Source organism: Haliotis cracherodii, unplaced genomic scaffold (assembly GCF_022045235.1).
Source record: "Haliotis cracherodii isolate W230 unplaced genomic scaffold, xgHalCrac1.p SCAF_17, whole genome shotgun sequence".
In the NCBI taxonomy this organism is placed as follows: domain Eukaryota; kingdom Metazoa; phylum Mollusca; class Gastropoda; order Lepetellida; family Haliotidae; genus Haliotis; species Haliotis cracherodii.
Window position 1 is genome coordinate 23,081,702 of NW_027266272.1, and position 24,616 is coordinate 23,106,317.

Sequence of the window (24,616 nt, forward strand, 5' to 3'; positions counted from 1 at the left end):
CACCACACCCGACACAACCATACACGACACAAACACCACCATAAACGACACCACCACGCCCGACACCACCACACCCAACACCACCATACCCGACACAAACACCACCACACCCAAAACCGCCACACCCGACACCACCATACACGACACACCACACCCGACACAAACACCACCACATCTTGACACCACCATACCCGACACAAACACCACCATACACGACACACCACACCCGACACAAACACCATCACACCCAACACCACCATACACGACACACTACACCCGACACAAACACCACCACACCTTGACACCACCATACACAACACACTACACCAAACACCGCCATACCCGACACCACCACACCCCGACACTACCATACCCGACACCACCATACCCAACACAAACACCACCACACCCGACACCACCACACCCAACACAAACACCATCACACCCGACACCACCATAAACGACACCACCATACCAAACACCTGACACCACCACACCAAACACCACCATACCCGACACAAACACCATCACACCCGACACCACCATAAACGACACCACCATACCAAACACCCGACACCACCATACCCGACACCACCAGGGTGTCGGGTATGGCGGAGCTGGCTGAATGAATATATTGGATTTAAAACTAATTTCTTTTAGTTGAAAACGAGACACACGATAACAGGTAGTATATTGCTAAATATTCCATTCATGCACCTTAAATTTTGTGGTATTGCAAAGAGGTATGACTAAAATGAATTATCCTTATGGTTGCTAAGAAATGTTTAAATCTATCGGGACTTCCGTGGTCACATTACTCTAGCCTATCGTTGGTCAGTTATTGATTACACAAGGCAGGGTCTGTCATTGGTCAGCTGCACCTGCTGCCATGTACAGGCGTATGTTGACGCCACTTCACCGAAGAGTGGACAGCACACCAACATGGACAACACATCAGCCGTGAGTTTTAACATCTCTGACATTTTACCTCCTCAGGAAATAGCCGCAGAATGCAATGCTACTAACATGTCATCTGGATGCGAAGGTCATGACGCTAACCAAACTAATCATTTGCTTGATAGCATTCAGCATATCATGGAGATCACTTTCATGTGCTGTGATGTTCTGAACGTACTTGGTAACGCTGTCTTGATGTTGCTGATCTACAAGGCCAGGACAATGATAGAAGCTTCAGGACGTCTCCTCATGAACCAGGCTGTTGCTGACGCAGGAATTGGACTATCGTGGCTTGTTATGAATGGGATCATGTACACCTACCCTCACAGAGATGTCCTGCAGACGGCCATCCTTGTACACGGGGTCGTTATGAGCGTCTGTACTTGTGTGTCTGGACTGTCATTGGCCATGACACTCTTCGCCCTCCACATAGCCATATGCAATCCTATTCTCTACAAAGTCCACTACAAACCAATACTAATCACTATCTTCATGGTAGTATCCTGGCTCGTGGTGATTGGATGTTTGAGTCTGGTATTTGCAGGAGACAACTTCTTCTATCAGGAACCTGATTCTGTCATATATATATTTAATGTTAGTAAACAAAATGCCTGGTTTGTATGTATTTGTATGTTCGTTAACATCATTTTGCCACTTGCAATGATAATCATCGCCTTCACACGCATATGCCTCCATATGCGCAAGAAAGAGATGTTCAACGTTTCCATCACATCCGCCTCCGCTACCAAGCTTTATGTCCGTCAAGCAAAGGGCATCCTCGTCGTATGTATCACCTACATAGTAACATTTATCCCTATATGGGTTTTTAACTTCTTCAAAATTCATTTTAAAAGTGACAATGACATTGTTCTCTCCATTACTGGAACCAGCCTTATTCTCCTGAACTATGTGTACCTTGTCTTCAAGCTACCCCTGTTTCTGTTGGCCTTCAAATCCTACCGTCGAGTTGCCTCCCAAATCTTCTGTCAACACCTAGCATTGGGATCTTCATCGGTGTCCTCTGACGGTCGAGGCAAATTGCCACAAAGGAAATACAAGACTGCAACAAACACCAACCACAGGCTTGATGACACTGGCCACCAACGAACTTCAGAGGATGCCAGATCTACTCCGATACAGATGGATGAGACAACCGAGATGAAGGGGAATATTGGAAGAGTTAACCATGGCTTCATCACCACCACCACCTGCTCTTTGTACCATGGGGACACGGCGAGAACAATCAGTGCAAACGATGACGTCAGTTCCACTACAAACAATGACGTCAGTAACAGACCGGTAAGTAATCAATTGTTTTTGATACCGAAATTCATTTATAAAGCGTTACTGTTGTTACTGTTATAAAACATTTGACCGAGACTTACAGAAAGTTCGGCGAGTCGTGTATGACACTCGCAGACACCATGTTGTTCTAGGAGACGAAGTCACGCGTTATGGATAAACCAATGAAATTCTTAATATACACTGCAAACACGAAAACGTCGTTTTTTCCCGTATATGGTCATTGGACGGAAAAACGACTAAAAATTCATTAAAATTGATTAATTGGTCAGCGTCTAGAAAGTGTCCAGAAAAGGGTCGAGTTTTTCAAGCGTAAAATGGACGGAAAAACGATGCTTTTTGCTCCGCCTTGTACAACTGTTAACGGCCAATCAGATGGCGCTGGTCCCCCGACGCACGTGATGTCCAAGGCTTCCTTTCCGAAGCTTTAGGTTTCGTATTTCTGGCATGCCTTGCTCTAGTATCTGTCGCGCCTAGTGCAGCGAGATTTGCTGATAAGCTAGTTTTAGGATATGTTACATGTTAATGGAATTCAGACACGCGCCAAGAAGTCAAACCAAACAATGTTACTAAGTTTATTGTGGTAACGGCTATGTACAGTTACCCCTATCGGATAATGGGTTGTGTTTTATTTGGTTATAACAATAACTAATTTTTTAATGTGAAGTTTACAAGATATACGACTTGGGCGCGAGGTCGGTCACATGACGTTCTTCACGTGACTGTATTCTTGAAAAGGCGTAAACACTGACTACTTCCACATTCCTGGGGAAAATCCTTGGAATTCCCTGGTACGAATTCAAACAGAAGCGTGGTTGCAAGCCCATTTAAGGATACCCTCGCTGCAACCCATCCCAGAGAGAAAAAACACGAAAATAAATCCAAATTGTCGCAGTGACAATTTACAGAAATCTATGAATTTACCTTAGTATCTATTTGACACATCTTCACAATCACCTTTCAATGATCGGACAATTGATCAGTGATGCCAGAGGCTTGAAATAGCCACAGGTTAATTAACAACTTCGAAAATATCTCCCGTCCCGTTTATCGTGTCGGCCATTTTGACGTATTGTACTTGATGTAAATGTATTACGACGCTCTGTCATTGTAATTGACTTACTGAGGTAATTCTGCAAAAGATCTTCTCATCTAATGAGGATATTGTTTGGAATATATTTCTTGTAAACCTACTAAAACATATGTTGCTCGCTTTGGGGGGAACTATTTTATTCCGGGGTGGCCCATTAAATCTAGTAGTAAGTCAAGGCACCATGCGTGATCTGTTATTTTATGTGTTTAAATTACGATTTGGGGCGTTAATAAAATACACTGACGCAAGTATATTATTCAAATCAGTTGGATAATTTAATATGCTTTCTTTTACATATTACATAACATCACTGCACAAAATATGAACAGTTGCAATAACACACTACGGTAATCGCATTAAACATCATTTTCAACTGTACAGTATTTCAGTATTTCAGTTATATCATGGTGTATCAGACTGATGTGTGATAAAAATCCGAAGTGGTTCAGGTCATCCAATGGGTGTTCGGGAAAAGGTGAGCGTATCCTGCCACACAAGTGGCACCCGTCACAAAACATGCAAGGACAAGTCAATTGTTCACCTGAACAAAGCACGGAAACACACAATGATGCCCGTCCTCAGTTTTACCGAGCATGTAAATTATTTTGTCCGTCAAAAACATGGACGAGTATAAACAATATGTTCATTCACGTAATACATGTCATACATTTGACAAAATGTATTGACTCGGAGCATTATTGTTAATCACAGCGTATGCAGTTGAACTCATCACCCATCCCATTATTGATAACCCTTCTTGAAGATCTATGAAATCAGAAGCTGCAACACTCTATCTTTTAACTGGCATGTCAGACTTCTATTTCATTACTGTTTTATTTGCACGGATTACTATGGAAGGGACATTGTCTCGTTGTCGCATTGTCGCATTGACGCCTTTACAAAAACAAGCAAAACGTGTCAAAATTAACAAAAGCGCGACAATTGGCCATTTCTCGCATTGTCGCGTGTTCGCATTGTCGCTCTTTGATAATCCTTTTCGTTATTTTACAAAAGGGCGACGATGCCGTAACGCGACATTTTCAAGGTCAAAATATGTCTCGTTGTCGCATTGTCGCCCCATCACAAATGTGTATAAAAGGCGTAAAGTTCAGTTATTGTTACAGTTAGGAAGTTCAACCTGATAAATGTACGTCTTGAAATGAAAACACAAGTCCGTCCGCGAGTCCATAACGTTTTATTGAGAGCTCTTCTCTAAAAGTGCTTAGTGTTCAACTCCCAGTTCCAAACACGTAGTACCTCCTCAATAATCCACATACCTCCAGTGCAGTGGTCTTCCGGAAGATCTTACTCTTGACCGTATTAGACAACTCACGAGTGCACGCCTGACCTGTGACCTCGTTGCAACCCTCGTGATGTGTTTGCCGAAGGGAGAGGTGTAGGAAATGTGTGCTCCAGCCCAGCGCAGAGCTCGCGACACACTGTATACTGATGTATACAGTATATTGCAGTTGATATACTGTATACTGCATGTGATACTTATTTGCGGACATGTTACAACTTTCAAGATTCAAGATTCAATTTGCATATATTTCATATACAACAGATCGCCGTCATATATCACTGGAATACTGCTGAGAGCGGCGTTAAATCAAACTGTTTTCATAATGGAGCGCTGCAGTCATTTAAAATAGAACCGTATACATATGTACATGTAGTACCAACTCACTCTATTTGTTTCGAATATTCAGCAGAAAATATATTATTAACCAGGTCTTTGGGAAAAGATATCAAATTTTTATAAGCAGCCACATAGGGATGACAAAGGACCCCTCGCTGATTAGGTTCTTGTTTACTTAAGAGCAGAGTTTGCCATGTTAGATGATATAACCAAAATCCAGGCGCTCCGGCGGGGGGCAAGCTGGTCTTGTTAGTGTATGGTATGAGCTGTGACGTTGACCCAAGAGAATAATGTAAAACAGACCAACTCAAGTCTATAATGATTGGGAAAGTCTAGATTTCCACAGCTCTAGCCTGAAATTAAGAATTATTCTATGCTCCATTTTAATTGTATTATTTTCATTTTGTAGACATGGATGGACCAACCAGGAAAGAAATTGATTGAATATTAATATCACATGTTACCACTGATCCAGTTAAATTCATCACACAATAATACATTAGTATTTGACATTACGGCATTTGATTATTAGGGCATGATCATGTACATGTTCACTGTAGTAATGTACACACCAGTCAACTTGATTATAATTTTTATCAAAGTGTAGCGCGGCATCAACGATTACTTTATGATATCCTCACTTGTCATCGATGTATTAACATCGAACAATGGACGGCAATTCGAAATTCTTATGGATAGCTTCAATAGGGACAGCGCCGGTGTCAGTACAATTTTCCTAGTTAAAATAAGTATCTACAAAATATAATCTGAAGCAGACAAGAACAATATTTTTTTTTATTAATGCTTACTTTCATGGATAGAATTAAGGCAATCTAGGCTTGCCAAATCGTTCTAGACTTGAGCTGGATTCCTTTTAAATTTATTCTGTATGGTCTGGGAGACGAACGGGCGTCAGTATCGCATGGAGAACTGGGACAGCCTTAATCAGTGTAATCGGATATGTTGTGGAGTTTCGGTTTTGGGCTGTTTGCTGAAAATATAGAATTGCGAGTTATGTATACTCTGTATTCTTTCGTCATGGTAGCATATATATTTTCTATGTTGCTTTTTGAATTATCCACAAATAATGAGAACTACAATGTAAACCTCTCTCTGGAGATATGCAATAATACTACTGAAGGGCATATCTGAAAAATGGGACTTCTCGACAAATATTTCTTTCTTAAATACTACCCGTTACAGGTATTCGGATCATTATATCATACTTTGTACAGTTTAAAAGTCAAATAATGGCAAATTGTGTATCTTTCTACATTTTGAATTAATTATATTTTCTGAAATAAAACCTTAGCATCAGATAGTGATATACACGAATATGATCTATACTATTATAAATGAATTATCAATTTCGTATTATGAATTAGATAAACAGAAATATGATAGTAAAACAAATTATTTTAATCTATTCTTGTGAGTAGGTAACGAGAGATCTAGGCAACGCACTAACGTAGCCATTTATGAAAAATGAAATATTAAAAGTTTAGGGGTTTGAACATGCACATTGAATGACAGGGAAGAAAGCAACGCAATAATTTAATTATGAATCAAATTATGTTATAAAAATAACAGAATATTTAGAAAATATAAGTTTAATTTCTCATTGTTGGAAGGTGTTTAATAATTATATAGATTTTGTTTGATTGTTTGTTGTTTAACGCCGCACTCAGCAATATACCAGCTCTATGACGGTGGTTCGTAAATAATCCAGTCTGGACCAAACATTTAGTCATTATCATCAAGAGCACCGATCTACGCATTTGGGATACGATGACATGCATCAACCAAGTCAGCGAGCCAAGTCGCCTTCGTAGAAGCATGGGTTGTTGAATGCCTATTCTAACCCGGATCTTCACGGGTATTTTTTTAAATAATAAAGTACAATGAAATTCTTTTTTTTATCCATAATAAGTGTGTATAAGTAGATGGATAATATGTCCATACACGCCAAGTAAATGGTATATGCATTAATTTAAATGCAAATGATTCAATGATGAGTTCTTTCACAAGTCCATATTTCAAGGCATGTATTTGATATTCATAATAACTCCACAAAAGCTACACAATGGCAACAAAACGGTACCAGCATCACAGATACCAATAATACATGAGATACATATAATTACTTTAAAGTTAAAACATGTATCTAAATAGAAAATTAGAAGGATACACTTCCGACATTTATCGTATTTTGTTTTCGTTTGGAGAGAGAAGTTGTGATTGGTATCTGATGGGTGCAAACAGGTGTTCCCTTCCGCCCAGGCCTTGCGGCAATGCTATAGCCCAAAATGAAACAAGCCTTATTCAACAGGTTCAGATTCAAAATTCTATCCCACTTGAGCTCCTTTTAAATTTAGATATAATTTCTTGTGTCGATATGTGTCAGAAGAAATGAAATATTACAGCACTGGTGAATAGGTTATATGCGCATGTCAGCGTCGATCCTATAATATCCTTTTTTGCAAAATACATATATACTGATGAATTAAGGTAGTAATACTACGCAGATATATACCCAGATGCATACATCAGTATCACCTCGTGATCTTAATTCGTGCTTTGAGCCCTTTTTCTACCGGAGATTCTGGGGTGTTACATCACACCAGAAAGTCAGGTCCAAATTCAAGTCATAATTTCATGGTCCGTCTTGTATGTTGAAAACCAATATCGCAATATGGCTAAATATTGCCGAACGTGGTATTAACCCGATTACTCACATAATTATTCCATTTTCTACAGTCATCTACGAACACTATCTTTAAGGAGGTATATCTGTATCATCCAAATGTCCATACATATATGTCCACATTTATATGTATAAAGCAAGTCGTCCTGCACTCTTCCTTAAAAGATAAATGTTAAGCATTTCCTCTGTATGGATTTATATAATGTAATATCGTTTTAATGTAATGCTGATGCAGTAAACGTACCACAGACCTAATGCTAGAATAACATCTAATTTCTGAAATGAACATATTTTACAGAAAAAAACAGTTGTTTAAACAATACTTATAAAATATAAGAACAAGGAGCCAAGAGCCAAATATTGGGCTGTGTTGGACATATTTGTTTCGGGGTCTTATGACAGACAAACCTGATGCCTTTAAGTATAAAGATAAGTAAGTAAAGATGTTGTACATATTCAAATATGTTCGTGATTAACCCAAATTTGAAAAATATTGAAAGATGAGTGGTAACTATTTATGCCATTATTTCAAATTAGAATGAGAGCACATCAGGAAAGCATGGTACTTTAATATACGTATCTTGTTAACCCAATATTCTTTTTTAAGTAAGAGCAGCATGTATATCGAGAGTATAGGTTTGGTGCGTGACTTATCACACAGTACTTTCAGAAAGTGTGCATATTCTGTTTATCGGCAATAAATAACATAAGACGATTCATACGGGTAAATACGATTTACTTCAGAACTAGTATAGATTATTTAAGGTTAGGGGGAAATGTATGTAATTAACAGAACTTTGGCCGGGTTTGAAGGATTTGGGTCCTGGCTTGGGCTTTGTGTTGGACGTGTAGACGGCATTTCCAGGTTTGACGTATCAATGACAAAAATGATATCAGATGCAATTCTCTGCCTTTTCGGGTGAACGATTGGCTTGCCTTTGGATGTGTTTGTGGCGGGTGCAACTAGTGGATCGGAATGAGCTCGCGTTTTTGCGAGCATCCAATGTCATCATTTATTATAATGAATCATGAAACATGCTCCTGATGTTGTCGCAATGGTGCAGTTGGCGCTACTTTAATTTTGGCAAGGGTTTCTCATGATAATGGAAATGCTTATGTAGCTTTTGTTGACCGATAAACATGAAAAGATATAATGTTAGTGTATATGGTCATGTTATTAAGAAACAAACGACGAGTGGGAGTTGTTTATTGTACGATAAACAACGACCGAGACTCGTTTATTTCTATATGAGATATCAACATTACGTACAGCCTCTTTTAGGATGTTAAATTAGGAAAAAATACACGCTTTACAATATTTACCCGTACTTAAATAATGATGATTCCTTGAATAGAATCCGACAGCGGCCATGCTAGATAAATCCATTTTAGGATTTGAGTTTGGTCCCGCATATTCTCACAATTTTCTCGTCAATCATCTGTACCTTTTCTCCCAATACCGATTGTCATATCACTCTCATTTTCGGATTCTCCAGTAAAATTTATTGGGAACAACTCACTAGACACATACCTCTCAAAAATAAGGTCAAATTTACAAATTTTACTTTTCAAGTTGCGAGTGCATGTTCGAATCTCAATAAATGACGTCATGATAGAACAATGTTTTATCGTGAAATAAATATCGCTTCCTTCTTTGTTCTTTGTGATTTATCGCGTAGCTATCTTATATCATCAAATGCCAATTTCTAATTGCTTTATCATGACGTATCTGTGTCATGTAGCAATAACATACACAAATATCGTTGACTTCGACGTTAAAAAATTGTGTCATGAAATATGATTATCCTCTTGTGTGCAATATTTCTGGTTGATAAATCTAACATATTCTTACTTTAAGAATAGCGACTATACATTATTATATATCCCTTATCAGGTCTCTGTAACATTTGCAAAATGATACAAATATAAAAATGCAACTGAACCTAAATGTAATGTTTTAATATCCTTACGTTGCTGAGTGCAGCATTTAACAATAAACAAACAAAACATAATATCTTTAAGAATTATGTTAACAATTCCGATGCTAAAAATAATCTCACAATCTCCATACCTCTTTCTCTCTATGAAAACATAATAACTTTTTTTTAATAATCTGAAGGAATAATAATGGCAATACTATCATAATTATCATCATTATTTATGTTACTTGTCCTCAAGTGAAGTAGTCCTCCACACTATACATTTAGTGAAGAAGCCCATGAACATATGAACTATGTAACATACATTCATGGAAATTAGATGAACAGTTGAAGTTAGCATATGATATTATTCGGTCGAACGTCTATCAGCCATCTATTCTATTCATGAAGAACATTTCACGTGGGACCAACAGAGGGAATTATGACTATCGACTTGCTAATTATTTTTTATATTCATGCCAGCTCAAACGATCTATTGGCTTGATTTATTGTTATGGTATCCACAAAATAAGTAGGATCCGATTTTTTCCGTTTTTGTTGAAATAAAACTGAATAATATTTGCTGTTTACATATCAAAGTTTGCCAAATTGTTACAAAATGTTTGCCCACAGCAAGGCTACGTATTCCCAACATATTGTGCTAGGCACAGTATCACTGGACTGAGGGAGGGCGGTATTCCTCCTTGTGGGTCACCTGCTTGGCAATATGGGACAGGAAAACTGCAGGGGGTGAGGGCAGTTAAGTTGATGGTACAGACAGATAAGAGAGATCATTTTACAAATGTGAAACCTCAGTCCACAAAGGAAGAGGCGAAAGCTGAAACTTGGTGAGGTTTACAGAACAAAGGCAGTTATTTCTAGTTTCTTACTGACTCTCGAAGATACATTTAATAAAACAATTAATGTGTGTGTGTGTGTGTGTGTGTGTGTGTGTGTGTGTGTGTGTGTGTGTGTGTGTGTGTGTGTGTGTGTGTGTGTGTGTGTGTGTGTGTGTGTGTGTGTGTGTGTGTGTGTGTGTGTGTGTGTGTGTGTGTGTGTGTGAGGCAGAAGAAGAATTGTACACCATAAAAATGGCTACGTATGTAGTTGGGGTAGATATGTTGAATGCCCGGCCAGTATGACCTTTGAGTCACTACAGTTGCAGTCATTAAAATGCGTAAAACAGTATTTGAGTGAAAGAAAACACTATAAGTGAGTGAAACAAAAGACCTCAGAACAGGCACACCCAGTCCCCCAACCCCAAGTCAGCATGTATCAATACTCATACCTGCCACATCCTCAACCACTTAACTTACTCACACAATCATCTGACAACATGTTCGCCAACCCTCGTATCACAACGCTTGCACGCACGCACACACACACACACACACACACTCACACATCACATTCTTCTTTCCCCACCATTATGTCTACGTCAGCCATCATGGATCCATGCGCATGCTTTCATACATAATCCATCCCCCCACCATTCCCCAACATCCATCGAACTATAACTATATCCGCCCTCATGTATCGGTATTCGTGCTTTCATACATACATACACCCCCCTACCATTCCCCTACATCCATCGCAGTATAACTATGACTATAACCGCCTTCGTGCATCCGCACTTATGTTCACATTGCATTGCATATGCATCGAATTACACGTTTAAAATATCGTAAATATGTTACATGTACATATTATATATCAGCAAACAGAGATTATTATAACGCAATAGATTTCATCCGTCAAAACATCACAGAAAGAGGGGCAGCCTGGAATTTTACAATGGCATCTGAATGCACTAAGACGTTCAGCTGGTCAGGAGGTGAGAGTTGCCGAAGATTACGGTAAACTTCAGTTACAGATCTCCATTACGAATAACTAAAGTATGAATAAAGATCACAGCTTGCTATGACGTACTTCATGCCTGCAGAATTAGCAATGTCCTTAGCTCTAAATTGTATGTCTAAATGCTTATGTAGACAAAGACCCAAATGTATATAGGCATGACCATATTATATTCTACGCAAATATCACCACTTTTAAAAACAAAGCTAGATTGAGTCTTTGAAGGGCATTAAGAACTGATACACACAAGGAAAAATATTTATGGATGTCAACGGAGGAACACTGCGTTTCGGAATATATACTTTCTCCTTCATCAGGTGCATATTATTAAATGCTATGAGGCAGAGAACATATATTTGTACCTGTAAGAACAACAAAAGTAAAAAGATAGCAAAGAAGGGAACGCAACAAGGGAAGCCAACAGATAACTGGCATGGCGCTGATTACCCCGCCTCCCGTTTGCCCATTGTCCATTTCCCATTACCAATCATTCATAAGTTAAGTTTTGGCTTTAATTTGTGCCCTCTACTTTTTTTCGGCCACCCCCTCAGTACAACTAGCTCCAACACTGACCATAAATAAAATAGGCATGTGGCTAAGGCAACAAAAAATCAATTACCTAAACATCAAACGTAGTTTCAAAGGATATCAGATAATCTTCCCAAATCAAGAATCCTACATAGCAGCAACTAAAATTAAACAAATATTCCAATTCACCGTAAATAGCTCTAAACCTAACTGGCAAATATACACTAGGGGAGTTATTCGAGTGCACCCAAGGGAAACCGACGAGGACCTCGACATATACGCCAAAGAAGCTAACACTATCCAAACCCAACCACAAATAACTAGCCTCCGCAGGATTAAATCAAACAGAAACGGGAAAACCACCCCCACACCTATTGTAATAATAAACTTCAAAAAAACAGCTAAACACCCTGAAGCCCCCAAACATATCACTTTCGGCGCTAACCATAACTTAGAGGTCAAACCATACATCAAGCAAGTAAAGCAATGTTCTAATTGCCTACAATATAATCACACCGCTAACCAATGTACTTTCAAAAAAACTAAATGCAAAAACTGTGCTCAAACGGACTGCCCAGGCATATGCACACCCTGGTGCATCCACTGCAAATCCATAAAACACTCATCACTCTCGAACCAATGCCCCCACAGACTATCACTCACCCAACAGGCCAACAGACATATAGACATAAACACGGCCAAAATCCAAACCAAAAAACACACACCGCAAGCATACAAACCACTACTACCAACACCACCCTCAAACAACAACACTCACGCACGCAAAACAGTATACCCAGTCTCCGTATGGGACCAAAATCAGCGAGACGCATACATCGCAAATGAAACAAACACCCCACACATCCCACAAACTCACACTCTCACCCTCCCCGCCTCTCACCCTACAATTACCACATCTACACCCGCAAGCAAAACCCAACGCACAACGACCACCACACAACCAGCACCAACACAAGCCATCACAGCCACAAGGGCAACAACACTCCCAAACCTACAGGCAACCCCCGAACACCCAGTCAACAGGGAAACTACAGAAACCACTCAGACTCTCGCACCCAAACCCAGCATGCAACCCACCACCGAACAGATTGACCAAACTAAAGACAACTTAACCGAAGAGGACGAGTACACATCCTCAGAGGAAATAAACGAGCTTACCTTGTCAGCCCCAAAAACCAAAAGCTATAGAAAAAAACTCACCCAAAACGTAGCAAGCAAAAATCTAAACAACTTAGTCCTCCTACTAGCTTACGTGTTAAAGCAGTCTAATCCAGAAGCCAGCTCCAAAGCCTTCTTTGGTGTAGCACATAAACTAAAACTCGTCACCACCTCTTTCGACCGTTTCAGCAGCAACCTCAATAACCTACTAAAGTAAATACCTAAACCAAGCCTAAACCAAACATAAATCCACCCAGTTTCCCAATGGAAGGCCTAAACATTTTTCAATGGAATGCCAATGGCCTCGCCGGCCATGGTTCTGAACTCAAAGCTAAATTCAAAATAGATAAAGGTCCCCATGTAGCTTGTATTCAAGAAACCAAATTCTCACATAAAACAAAATTCAACCTACCAAATTATAACGCAGTGAGAACCGACAGGTCCAAAACCATGCCAGGCAGAACAGGAGGAGGTCTAATCATCTACGTTAGAGAGGATATTAACTACGAGGAAGTTAAAGTAAACACTCCTAATCTAGAAGCTAATGGAATCCAAGTCACCATCAATAACCAAAAAATAAAAATCATTAACATCTATCACTCAACACTAAAACCAATTAAAGATACAGACCTAGATGTCCTTTACCAATTAGGAAATAAATCAACCATCTTCCTAAGAGACTTCAATGCCCATCATCCTACCTGGGGCATTGCAGATAAACTAGACAACCATGGACAACTAATATCAGAGTGGATCGAAAAAAATGACCTAATACTATTAAACAATAACCAACCAACTAGATACGACAAAACCCACCACACCATGTCGGCTATCGACTTAACAATATGTACGCCAGACTTAGCACAAAGTCTGATGTGGGACGTCCACCCAGTACCTCTAGGCAGCGACCACTTTCCCATAAATATAACCCTAGGAAATATAAAAATACCAAATCAAACCCCTAAACAGGAACCTAAATTTCAGTACAAAAACGCCAACTGGGACCAATTCCAAGAATTATGCAACAAAGCTAATCTAAACGATTTAGAAACAACAGACCCCGAAACATTCTGTCAAAACCTAACTAACTTCATAATCAACGCAGCCAAATCCGCAATCCCCTTCAAATCATCCAACCCAGGAAAACCCACTGTCCCTTGGTGGAATGAGGAAATAGAGCTAACTAGACTAAAACGCAAATCAGCTTTCAACAGAGCTAAACGAGACCCCTCTCATCTCAAAACAGCTCATGAACTTAACCACCAAGTGCAAAACCTAGTTAAAACTGCTAAAACCAAAAACTGGAAAAAATTCTGTGAGGAGCTAAATCACCACACCGACGCTAGGAAGGTGTGGCGCAAAATTCACGCCATCCGAGGCATCAAACGGCACAAAAAAAGCCCCAATATAAACAACTCAACTAACCCCACCCAAAAGGCCAACAACCTAGCCAAACACTTCTCTAAAGTTAGCAGCAACAGTAACTTCAGTAAGAAATTCCAAGATAAACTAAATAAAGAAACCAAATTCTCCAAAGAAAACAGACAAGACAACCTAGAAATAAATCAACCTTACACCATAGAAGAACTAAATCACGTACTAAACAATAGAAAAAAAGGAACAGCCCCTGGCCTAGACCTCACCTCTTACCAAATAATCAAACACTTACCTACCAAACTACTCCAAACTTTACTTAAACTATACAACCTAGTCTACCTAAACGGACAGGTCCCATCCTCATGGAAGGAAGCTCTAGTAATCCCAATACCTAAACCAAATAAACCAGCAGATCAGGCAAACTCCTATAGGCCCATCTCCTTAACCTCAAATCTCTGCAAAATAATGGAACTTATGACTAAAAATAGGCCACAGCACTACCTAGACCAAAACAACATCATAAATCCTGACCAAAGCGGCTTCACTCCTGGCCGATCAACTCTCGATAACCTTGCCCGACTAGAACAGGATATAAAAACAGGACAGCTAAACAAGCAATACACCATAGGCATATTCCTCGACTTCTCTAAAGCTTTCGATATGGTATGGCACCACGGGCTAATACAAAAACTAAAAAAAATAGGACTAAAAGGTCAAATAATAAACTTCATCCAAGATTTCCTAAACAATCGCAAAATTACCGTGGGTATAGACCATACACTATCGGACCAGTGTCCCCTAGAAAATGGCACTCCCCAGGGCAGCATCCTCAGCCCAACCCTCTTCAATATAATGATAAATGATCTATTCGAGGGATTATCCCCTAAACTAAACACTTCAAAATTCGCGGATGACGGAGCCCTATGGATCCGCACTAAAAGCATTAAAATGGCAGAAAACTTAATCCAAAAATCTCTAAATAAAATACAACAATGGGCAGACAAATGGGGCTTCTCCCTTAACTCAGATAAAACAACAGGAGTAGTATTCAAACATAAAAACATGAAACCTGCCTACCCAATCCTCCAGCTAAACAACCAAACAATCAAATTCTAAAAACAAACAAAATTCTTAGGACTTATTTTCGATCAACACCTCACCTGGGAGGCTCACGTCCAAAACCTAAAAACTAGATGCAGCAAAGACCTTAACACATTAAGATGTCTCACCGGCTCTAACTGGGGAGCCTCCAAAGATACCCTCCTCTCACTATATACAACACTAATTAGATCAAAACTAGACTACGGCTGTGCCATATACAATACCCTAAACAACTCTCTTTCTAAAAAACTTGACTCAATACAATATCAGGCTCTCAAACTAATTACACGCACCCAACATGGCACCTCCTACACCTCACTTCAGGCCCTTACAGGAGAAATGCCACTAAATCTACGCAGGGAACATCTAAGCCTTAATTTCTGGGCCGCGTCCCAAACAAACCCTCTCATCCAAAACCTACTTAACCAAAACATTAGCCCAAGAAACCAAGCTCTAGCTCGCAAACACCCCTTACTCACCCCAATATCCCAAAGAATAACTAACTACCTCAATGAACACCAAACTCAAAATCTTAAACAAAACTGCAAAAAATCAAATATCTTCACCCCTAAACTCAAAATACCCCAAATAGACACAACGCTAGCTAACCAAATAAATAAACAAACCGACCCAAACATAGCTAAAACCACCACACTTGCATACATACACGAAAATTGGCCAAATTGGTGTCACATATACACTGACGGATCTTCAGACCCGATCTCCAACCACACAGGCTTCGGAGTCCATACCACACAACCAGTTATATCCACACAATCTTACCGACTCCCTAACAACCAATCTATATTCACGGCCGAACTTATGGGCATGGCCTCAGCCCTGCATAACCAACAATCTAAAAACAAAAAAAAAATCCTAATTCTCACTGACTCCCTTAGTGGACTACAAGCCCTCCAAAACAAAAATACCAAAAAACGACCTAAATTAATAAACCAAATACTTAAAAGCTCCAACGACCTAACAAAAGCAGGCAAACAAATAACCTTCTTGTGGATCCCCGCCCACGTAGGAATTTACGGCAATGAAAGCGCCGATAAAGCAGCTAAATTATCTCTCAAAATACCAGAAATAAGCCTAAACCTACCCATCTCAAAATCAGAAATTAAAAGTGTAAACAAACAAAAAATAACCAAAAAATGGCATAATCAATATCAAAACTCAAATAGCCAAATCAAAAAAGTGCTCAGAAAACCACTAGCCAAACCTAAAATCCTACACCCCTCTAAAAAAATTGACAGATTAATTACAAAACTCCAAACAGGACACACCAACCTAAATAACCACCTAAAACAACTTAAAAGACACACCACAGGCAACTGCCCCCACTGCAAACAACCCGAAACCACAGAACACGCACTCATTCACTGCACCCACTATCAAACACACAGAACCACACTACAAACCGCCCTCAATCTAAATAAGGTTCCTACTCTAGATGAAATACTAAACCCTCAAAATAAACTAGAAAACTTCAAGGCCCTAGGCGTATTCCTAATCAAAACAGACCTAATTAAGCGCATCTAAAAATTAATTAATCTACCAATCCAAAATCCAATAAACATACAAACACCCACCTCACTCGGCTCCCTTAGTTCCCTCCTCCACCCACCTCGGCATTTATTCCAAATTTAAAAATTTCAAAAAATCAATATAAGCAACCCCTAAAAGCCCCCTCTTGGGTTGCACACACCACTTTCACCCTTCTCGGAATACACTAAATGGTCCGACCAGGCCCGTGTGCGAAATACGCTGTAGTCGGAAAGCGCACGTTAAATCTTCTATATCAGTCAGTTTAATTTGTCCATTGATAATCAACCATCAACGTCTATTATCTCCACCCTAAAAATATGTAGTTTACTGAGAAGGTGGTATCCAAATATAATGTGTGTTACTGTTGACCACTTTCTTAAAGGCATTGTTGGTTCAAAGCTTTCGGTCATAGAAGCCGTGCCATTTTTCTCTTGTCAGAGGAGTACAGAAAGTATACGTCATCTGGACTAACATTTTTGGTTCGGTGGCTGGGTTAGATCGCCAACTTTGTGTTCTGGCGATTGGGTGCCTCACTCACAGTGTGGGTTCAAATCCCGGACAGGGCTCAACCTAAGAAAGTACGAGAATCTGTACTTTACTCAGAAAGTGTTATCCCAATTATAACATTTGTTGTCAAGAAAACACAATAAATGTATATTCGGCTTTGGATGGGTAATGATATCACAGACATATACGGATATTGATGATGACTTGGAGGAGCTTCGTAACGCACGTCTTCTCAATTCAGGGATTGGTAAATCCAAATATGTGTGTGCGCGTGCGTGCGTGCGTAAATGTGGGCCTGTTGGATGTTACATAAAACATTCATCTTGAGCGGGATGGTAGTTCGAGTTGGATTAGCATGTTAACTATATGATCTTCTTTAGGCAGAGAATGCCGCGCATGAATGTATTGATGAAATTCCTAGGTACATGGGGCCTTTTCGTCCCCAGGAATACCCACAGTGGAGACTTCAATGGGGATAGGGTGTACACAATGTGCTACCTGGTAGATTGTGTGTCATCAGACCGGACAACGTTGGTCTTTGACTGATTGTGGCGTAAAACACACTTATTCATTTACTTATATCGGAAATTGAATGTTCATCTTAATTGTTATTGTTGAACATGTAATATATTTTTAAAGAAATAAAAGTGTGACATAATAACTACAACTTTATGTGAGCGCGAGTAGCTTTTTTGGAATGAGATGAATAAGTCTTATAAAGTTGTAAGCTTCTTCACAACCGTGTAACTATGAATTGACTTTATTGGGTAATCAAAAAAGAGATAGGACCTAAAATAGCCAAATTTCATACGATTTCACTTGTCCACCATCTTGGATGCAAGGCGAAAACATTTCAGCGCGTTTGAAGCCACTGAGAATGCCCCCTGCAGAGTTGGACGAACATTCTGCGGTGGCGCGGCTGAGTTGACCAGAGGCTATCAGCAGTATTTCCTGTCCAGGTTATTTAGGTCAGAAAATGAGGATCCAGGATGTTCGACCTGGTAGAAGTGTGTTATCAAACCTCACAGCATTGGTTTTTTGACTGACTGTAGCGTCAAAACAAACTCATTCATTTACTTGAACTGAATGGTCATCTTAATTGCTATGGATAGTCACGGAGCCATGATCCAGAGAACAGGGTGTCATTAGATAGAAATAAACTAAGTAATAATAGGATTACCAGAAAAACGGGGTTTTACACACAAGCCAATAAACTTCGCTCATTAACACCAGGGTAAGTCAGTACAAGATTGAAAACTGCCCCATAATTATGTATGACATGCTTGTTGGGTATTGCTACATATATATGTGAAAACAAAGTTATTAAAATGAAGAGCAAAACTGATGAAAGTTAACAATAAACGTGTATACGTGTTATATCGTCACTGCAAAAATAATGATTGTTTGTCTTTAGTATTAACATTCAAATACGTTATATCTGTATTAGCGATATTGTCTTTGTTCCACCGGTGAGTCAGCGTTTGCCGTACTATCTCGTAGTAATAATTGAATTTCTAAAGACATCACGATACAGTTTTTACGATGCATCACGTCTGCACTAACGCTTGATAACAGCCTTGTGTTTGGGCGTTTCAGTGGTTTAAATCGCTACTCTTGATATTGTTGATTAAACTTTGATACTATGAACAATATAATGTTATGTGAGAGGTTGACTTTAGAACGGTAACATACTAATAGTATATAGGATGACATAAACAGAGCAATGAGAAGTTCGTCCAGATTAGTGTATAGGCAACATTTAATAATTAAAATAATTACATTCAACAACTCCCCTTTTAAGTCCATTTTCCTGACTTATAAGTAAATGCAAGAACAATCGGCCGGAATACAATGTATAGTTCTTGTCCACTTCCATATGACTATATAGCATACAATAAGCTATCGGGTCCCGTTTAGATCGGTTTGGGTGGCAGCCTAGACAGCCAAAGAATAGTTTCATCTTGGAATCTCCCATATCACTGGGAATCCTCTTAAATTTAAATGGAGTTACTCGTTACGATTCCGAACCTTCACGTGACTGTGTTTATGAACCATTGTCAAATAGTGGTGACATTAAATCTAGGAAACAATACGCGAAATCGCGCATGCACAGAACGGAAAATTTGGTCAAGACATTAAGTAATCCGCATGCGCAGAACGATTGATTTCAGTACTTCCGCTAAGAGCTTCGAGTGCAGCGTCAAACGCGGGCCTGTAATCTAACACGCGGGGACTGACCAATGAAATCTGAGAAGTAGAAATACCGGTAGACTCTGTTGCTTGATTGACAATGTCAATCAAGAAAGGGAGGAGCTTAACGCTATCGTTCTCTCCCAGTAAATTCCGATGTCAAATAACGACGTTATTTGGACGGAAAAACGATGGTTTGAAAACGTCCAAATAACGTCGTTTTTCCGTCCAATGACCATATACGGAAAAAAACGACGTTTTCGTGTTTGCAGTGATAGGTATAACAATTTTGTTTCGTTTACTTGGGAGATTGCGTGTCACCGTACCCCGACGGCGAAGAACGTTTCTCAAAATATCAATCAACGGCACATCTGGTCTAGATTTGAATGTAAACAATATTATTTAAAGGTCGCCGACTGGACTATAGCAAACAACCTACTGCTACTTCAGCAACTACTACCATTATTAGACCGCCTCCGTGGTCTAGTGGTAGAGTGAGTGAGTGAGTGAGTGAGTGAGTGAGTATGGTTTTACGCCGGTTTTAGCAATATTCCAGCAATATCACGGCGGGGGACACCAGAAAGGCGCTTTACACATTGTACCCATGTCGGGAATCGAACTCGGGTCTCGGGTCTTCGAGCGAACGCTTAACCACTAGGCTACCCGACCGCCCCTCTCATGGTAGAGCGTCGGGCCGGAGAGCGGAAGGTCCGGGGTTCCATCCCCGACCGCGTCATACCAAAAGACGTTAAAAGATGGTACTTGTTGTTACCCTGTGTGGCGCCCGGCATTAAGGGGTTAAAACAAGGACTGGTCGGCTCGGAGTCAGTATACTGTGTCTGAGTGGGGTATTCATGTTAAACTGCGGCATGGTAGTATCTCAGTGTGCTAGCCCTATAAATCGGCATTAGTCCGGACTAGTACATGCAGCCACACAAACACGTACATGCACGTCGCTATATAAGTGCAATAATCTTTGACGCGACATTAAACCCAATTTCACCTCACTACAATTATTACAACTATTATTACAACTAACCATAACCCTAAAACAATAACAAGATAATATCTGTAATAATCATTTTAAAAGCGTACCTACGTACCTGGATGCAGCTTCAAATCACATGATATATTCTATACGTCAAAGAGTTTTCTGAAGTTGAGAAAAGTGATACTTCTATTGCAGTGAACATAACACGTTGACGGAACTATTGTCATACAGAAGTTACCTCCCTTATATTATCTCCCTTTATCTTCAGTGTCTGGTCGGTATACAAACTGTTGAGGACCTTTGTACGTTAGTTGACAAGGCAAAATAATGACAGACGGTCATTAATATAGTTAATATCACTTCTTGCCGTTTGTTATTCTCTTGAAAATGTTTTGTTATAAACTGTAAACTTCTCATTTAACTTGTCAATCGAGACTGTTCGTTTTGCAAAGCGCCATTTTTGTTACTTGACCAGCGTGTTTTCTTTCGCTTCCAACAGCGGTTTCCTAGTTTTCGAGGATATTTTTTTGTAAAAGTTGTTTTTGTATATATATTTTGATACTTTTGTTTATATTTTTTAAGACGAAACTATTTTTTAAGTCGCAAATACAAGGAATGGTGAAACGTCCCTGTAGGTAGGGAGAATATCTACAGAAAAAAAGTATATAATAGATAGAATATTCCATATGTCTCGTGAAATATCTTGTCAGAAAACATTTAAGCCCTCGGTTATTTCTGAAATAAATAAATAATCTGTCCTGAGTTATTTTGTCAGAAATTTAAAATGAACTTGATAGATTGTCTGATTAATCGGAGATTCTTGTTGGATTATGGATACCTTGTTATCTTCTCAGTCATAATGTCTGATTAAATAGAGATTATTAGCCGAGTGTGTTTTTGTATCGTAAATGTCCTATATCAGGAATAAGAATTGTATTATGCGAGCCTTTATGTATCTGTTTTATTCCTAAGGAATAAAAGCCCGAGTGAACCGCCCCATTTTATATAGTGCCAACTGATTTGCATCAATGGTTGTTTACATATTAAGCACTCACACATAGGGACACCACTATCTAATGATACAGGGAACGTCCTACGTATCATTGTATCATTGCTAAAAACGACGTAAAACACACTCACTCACTCTTCATGTAAAAGAATAATAGAGTATCAAAACATATTGTGATTTGTACAATCATATTCCATTTCGATACAAAACTGACACGTTCATTCCTTCTTTTATTACCGGACCTCTCGACAGCATCCTTTCAATGACCTCATCGTTTCATATGTGTATGCTGCATCTGAACATTTTCCTGTATCTGTTGTTCTCTTACAGGTCGCCACCTAAATGGCTATGAACAGCGCTACACTCCAACATGCTGTCTCCAACTGCATGGGGACTGCATTCTGGACAGACTCTTTCTGCTGATGCTGACGGGGAAGTAAATAAAGCTTTCACACCTGTTTGTACACACATTCCGTTTAATCACATTCAATGGGGAGCTTGACTCGAGCAAATTGGCAGTCCCAGCAAGTGTGGCCCACTTCGTTCAAACACAAGTCTGCTTCCTCTTACTTTATCATGTATATTAATCTTGCAGGCAATAATTAAAACGCCTGGTGCTAGACAAATGGCCAACAGACCCATGAGTGTAATCCTCCTTGAAAGTGTCTGCAACGGTTTCATCAATTCTAAGCCCTTGTGAAAGGCTGATGCATGTACTTCAACAACCAGAGTCATGGGTCCAAATACTCGTATGTGGCTTGGCTGGCTTCTTATGGGTAAATGTGATATGGATCTATCTCATGTTTATGGTTTGTTCTCGGGGTTCTGTGATCTTTGAACGGCATTTGAACTGAATGTATACGTGAATAGATCTTAGATGACAAAATCCTCCAACCTCCCACACAACCCCTGAAACTCCCGCCTCCATCCCCCCTCCCACACAACCCTTGCAACACCTGTCTCCTGCCTCTGACACAACATCGAGTGCTCCAGCACCCAGCCTCCCACACAACACCAGGTACTTCAGCCTCCAGCCTCCCACACAACACCTGGTACTCCAGCCTCATGCCTCCAACACAAAACCGGGTACTCCAGCCTCCAGTCTCCCACACAACACCGGGTACTCCAGCCTCCAGCCTCTCACACAACACCTGGTACTTCAGCCTCTAGCCTCTCACACAACACCTGGTACTCGAGCCTCCAGCCTCTCACACAACACCTGGTACTTCAGCCTCTAGCCTCACACACAACACCTGGTACTCAAGCCTCTAGCCTCTCACACAACACCTCGTATTCCAGCCTCTAGCCTCTCACACAACACCTGGTACTCCAGCCTCTAGCCTCACACACAACCCCTGGAACTCATGCCTCTAGCCCCACACACAACCCCTGGTACTCCAGCCTCTAGCCTCTCACACAACACCTGGTACTCCAGCCTCTAGCCTCTCACACAAAACCTGGTACTCCAGCCTCTAGCCTCTCACACAACACCTGGTACTCCAGCCACTAGCCTCTCACACAACACCGGGTACTCCAGCCTCTAGCCTCACACACAACCCCTGGAACTCATGCCTCTAGCCTCACACACAACCCCTGGTACTCCAGCCTCTAGCCTCTCACACAACCCCTGGTATTCCAGCCTGTAGCCTCTCACACAACACCTCGTATTCCAGCCTCTAGCCTCTCACGCAACACCTGGTACTCCAGCCTCTAGCCTCACACACAACCCCTGGAACTCATGCCTCTAGCCTCACACACCACCTGACACTCAGCCTCCAGACTCCACACAAAACCTGAAACTCCACCATCTTCAATCCCACACAGCACCTGAAACGCCACCATCCACTCTTCCACACAACACCTTAAACTCCAGTCTACTCCCTCCCACACAACACCTGAAAATCAAGCGTCCAGCCTCCGACACAACACATTAAACGCCACCCTCCATCCTGCCACACAGAACTCAGAACCATCCTCCCATACGCTGAAACTTACACCTCCACACTACAAGTACACCTGAAGCTCAAGCCTCCATCCACACTACAAGTACACAAGACTCCACCAACACAACACAAACACCTGAAGCTCAATTCTCCACCCTAACAACATGTACACATGCAGCCTAAGACTCAATCCACACAACACAAACACCTGAAGCTCAAGCTTCCACCCACACAACATGTACAACTGAAGCTCAAGCCTCTAGCATTACAACCTGTACACCTGCAGCCTTAGACTCCACCCACACAACATGTACACCTGAAGCTCAAGCCTCCACCAACACAACATGTACACCTGCAGCCTAAGACTCCACCAACACAACATGTACACCTGAAGCTCAAGTCTCCACCCACACAACATGTACACCTGAAGCTCAAACCTCTACCCTCAAGGCCTGTACACCTGAAACTCAAACCTCCACCCACACAACATGTACAACTGAAGCTCAAGTCTCTACCTTCACAGCCTGTACACCTGAAACTCAAGACTCCACCCACACAGCCTGTACACCTGAAGCTCAAGACTCCACCCACACAACATGTACCCCTGAAGCTTCAGCCTCTACCCTCACAACATATACAACTGAAGCCAAAGACTCCGCCTACACAACATGTACAACTGAAGCTCAAGACTCCTCCCCCACATGCATACCCGAGACTCGAGACTCCACCCACACAACATGTACAACTGAAGCTCAATTCTCCACCCTAA

The 24,616-nt window shown here is 40.5% G+C and overlaps 1 protein-coding gene across 1 annotated transcript; it reads left to right on the forward strand.

Moving 5' to 3' along the window:
- Window positions 1–942: 942 nt before the first annotated feature.
- LOC139464693 (uncharacterized) lies at window positions 943–24,616 on the forward strand. The gene is made up of 2 exons (XM_071246210.1): window positions 943–2,256; window positions 24,206–24,616. The coding sequence occupies exons 1-2, from the start codon at window positions 943–945 to the stop codon at window positions 24,614–24,616; spliced, it is 1,725 nt and encodes a 574-aa protein (XP_071102311.1).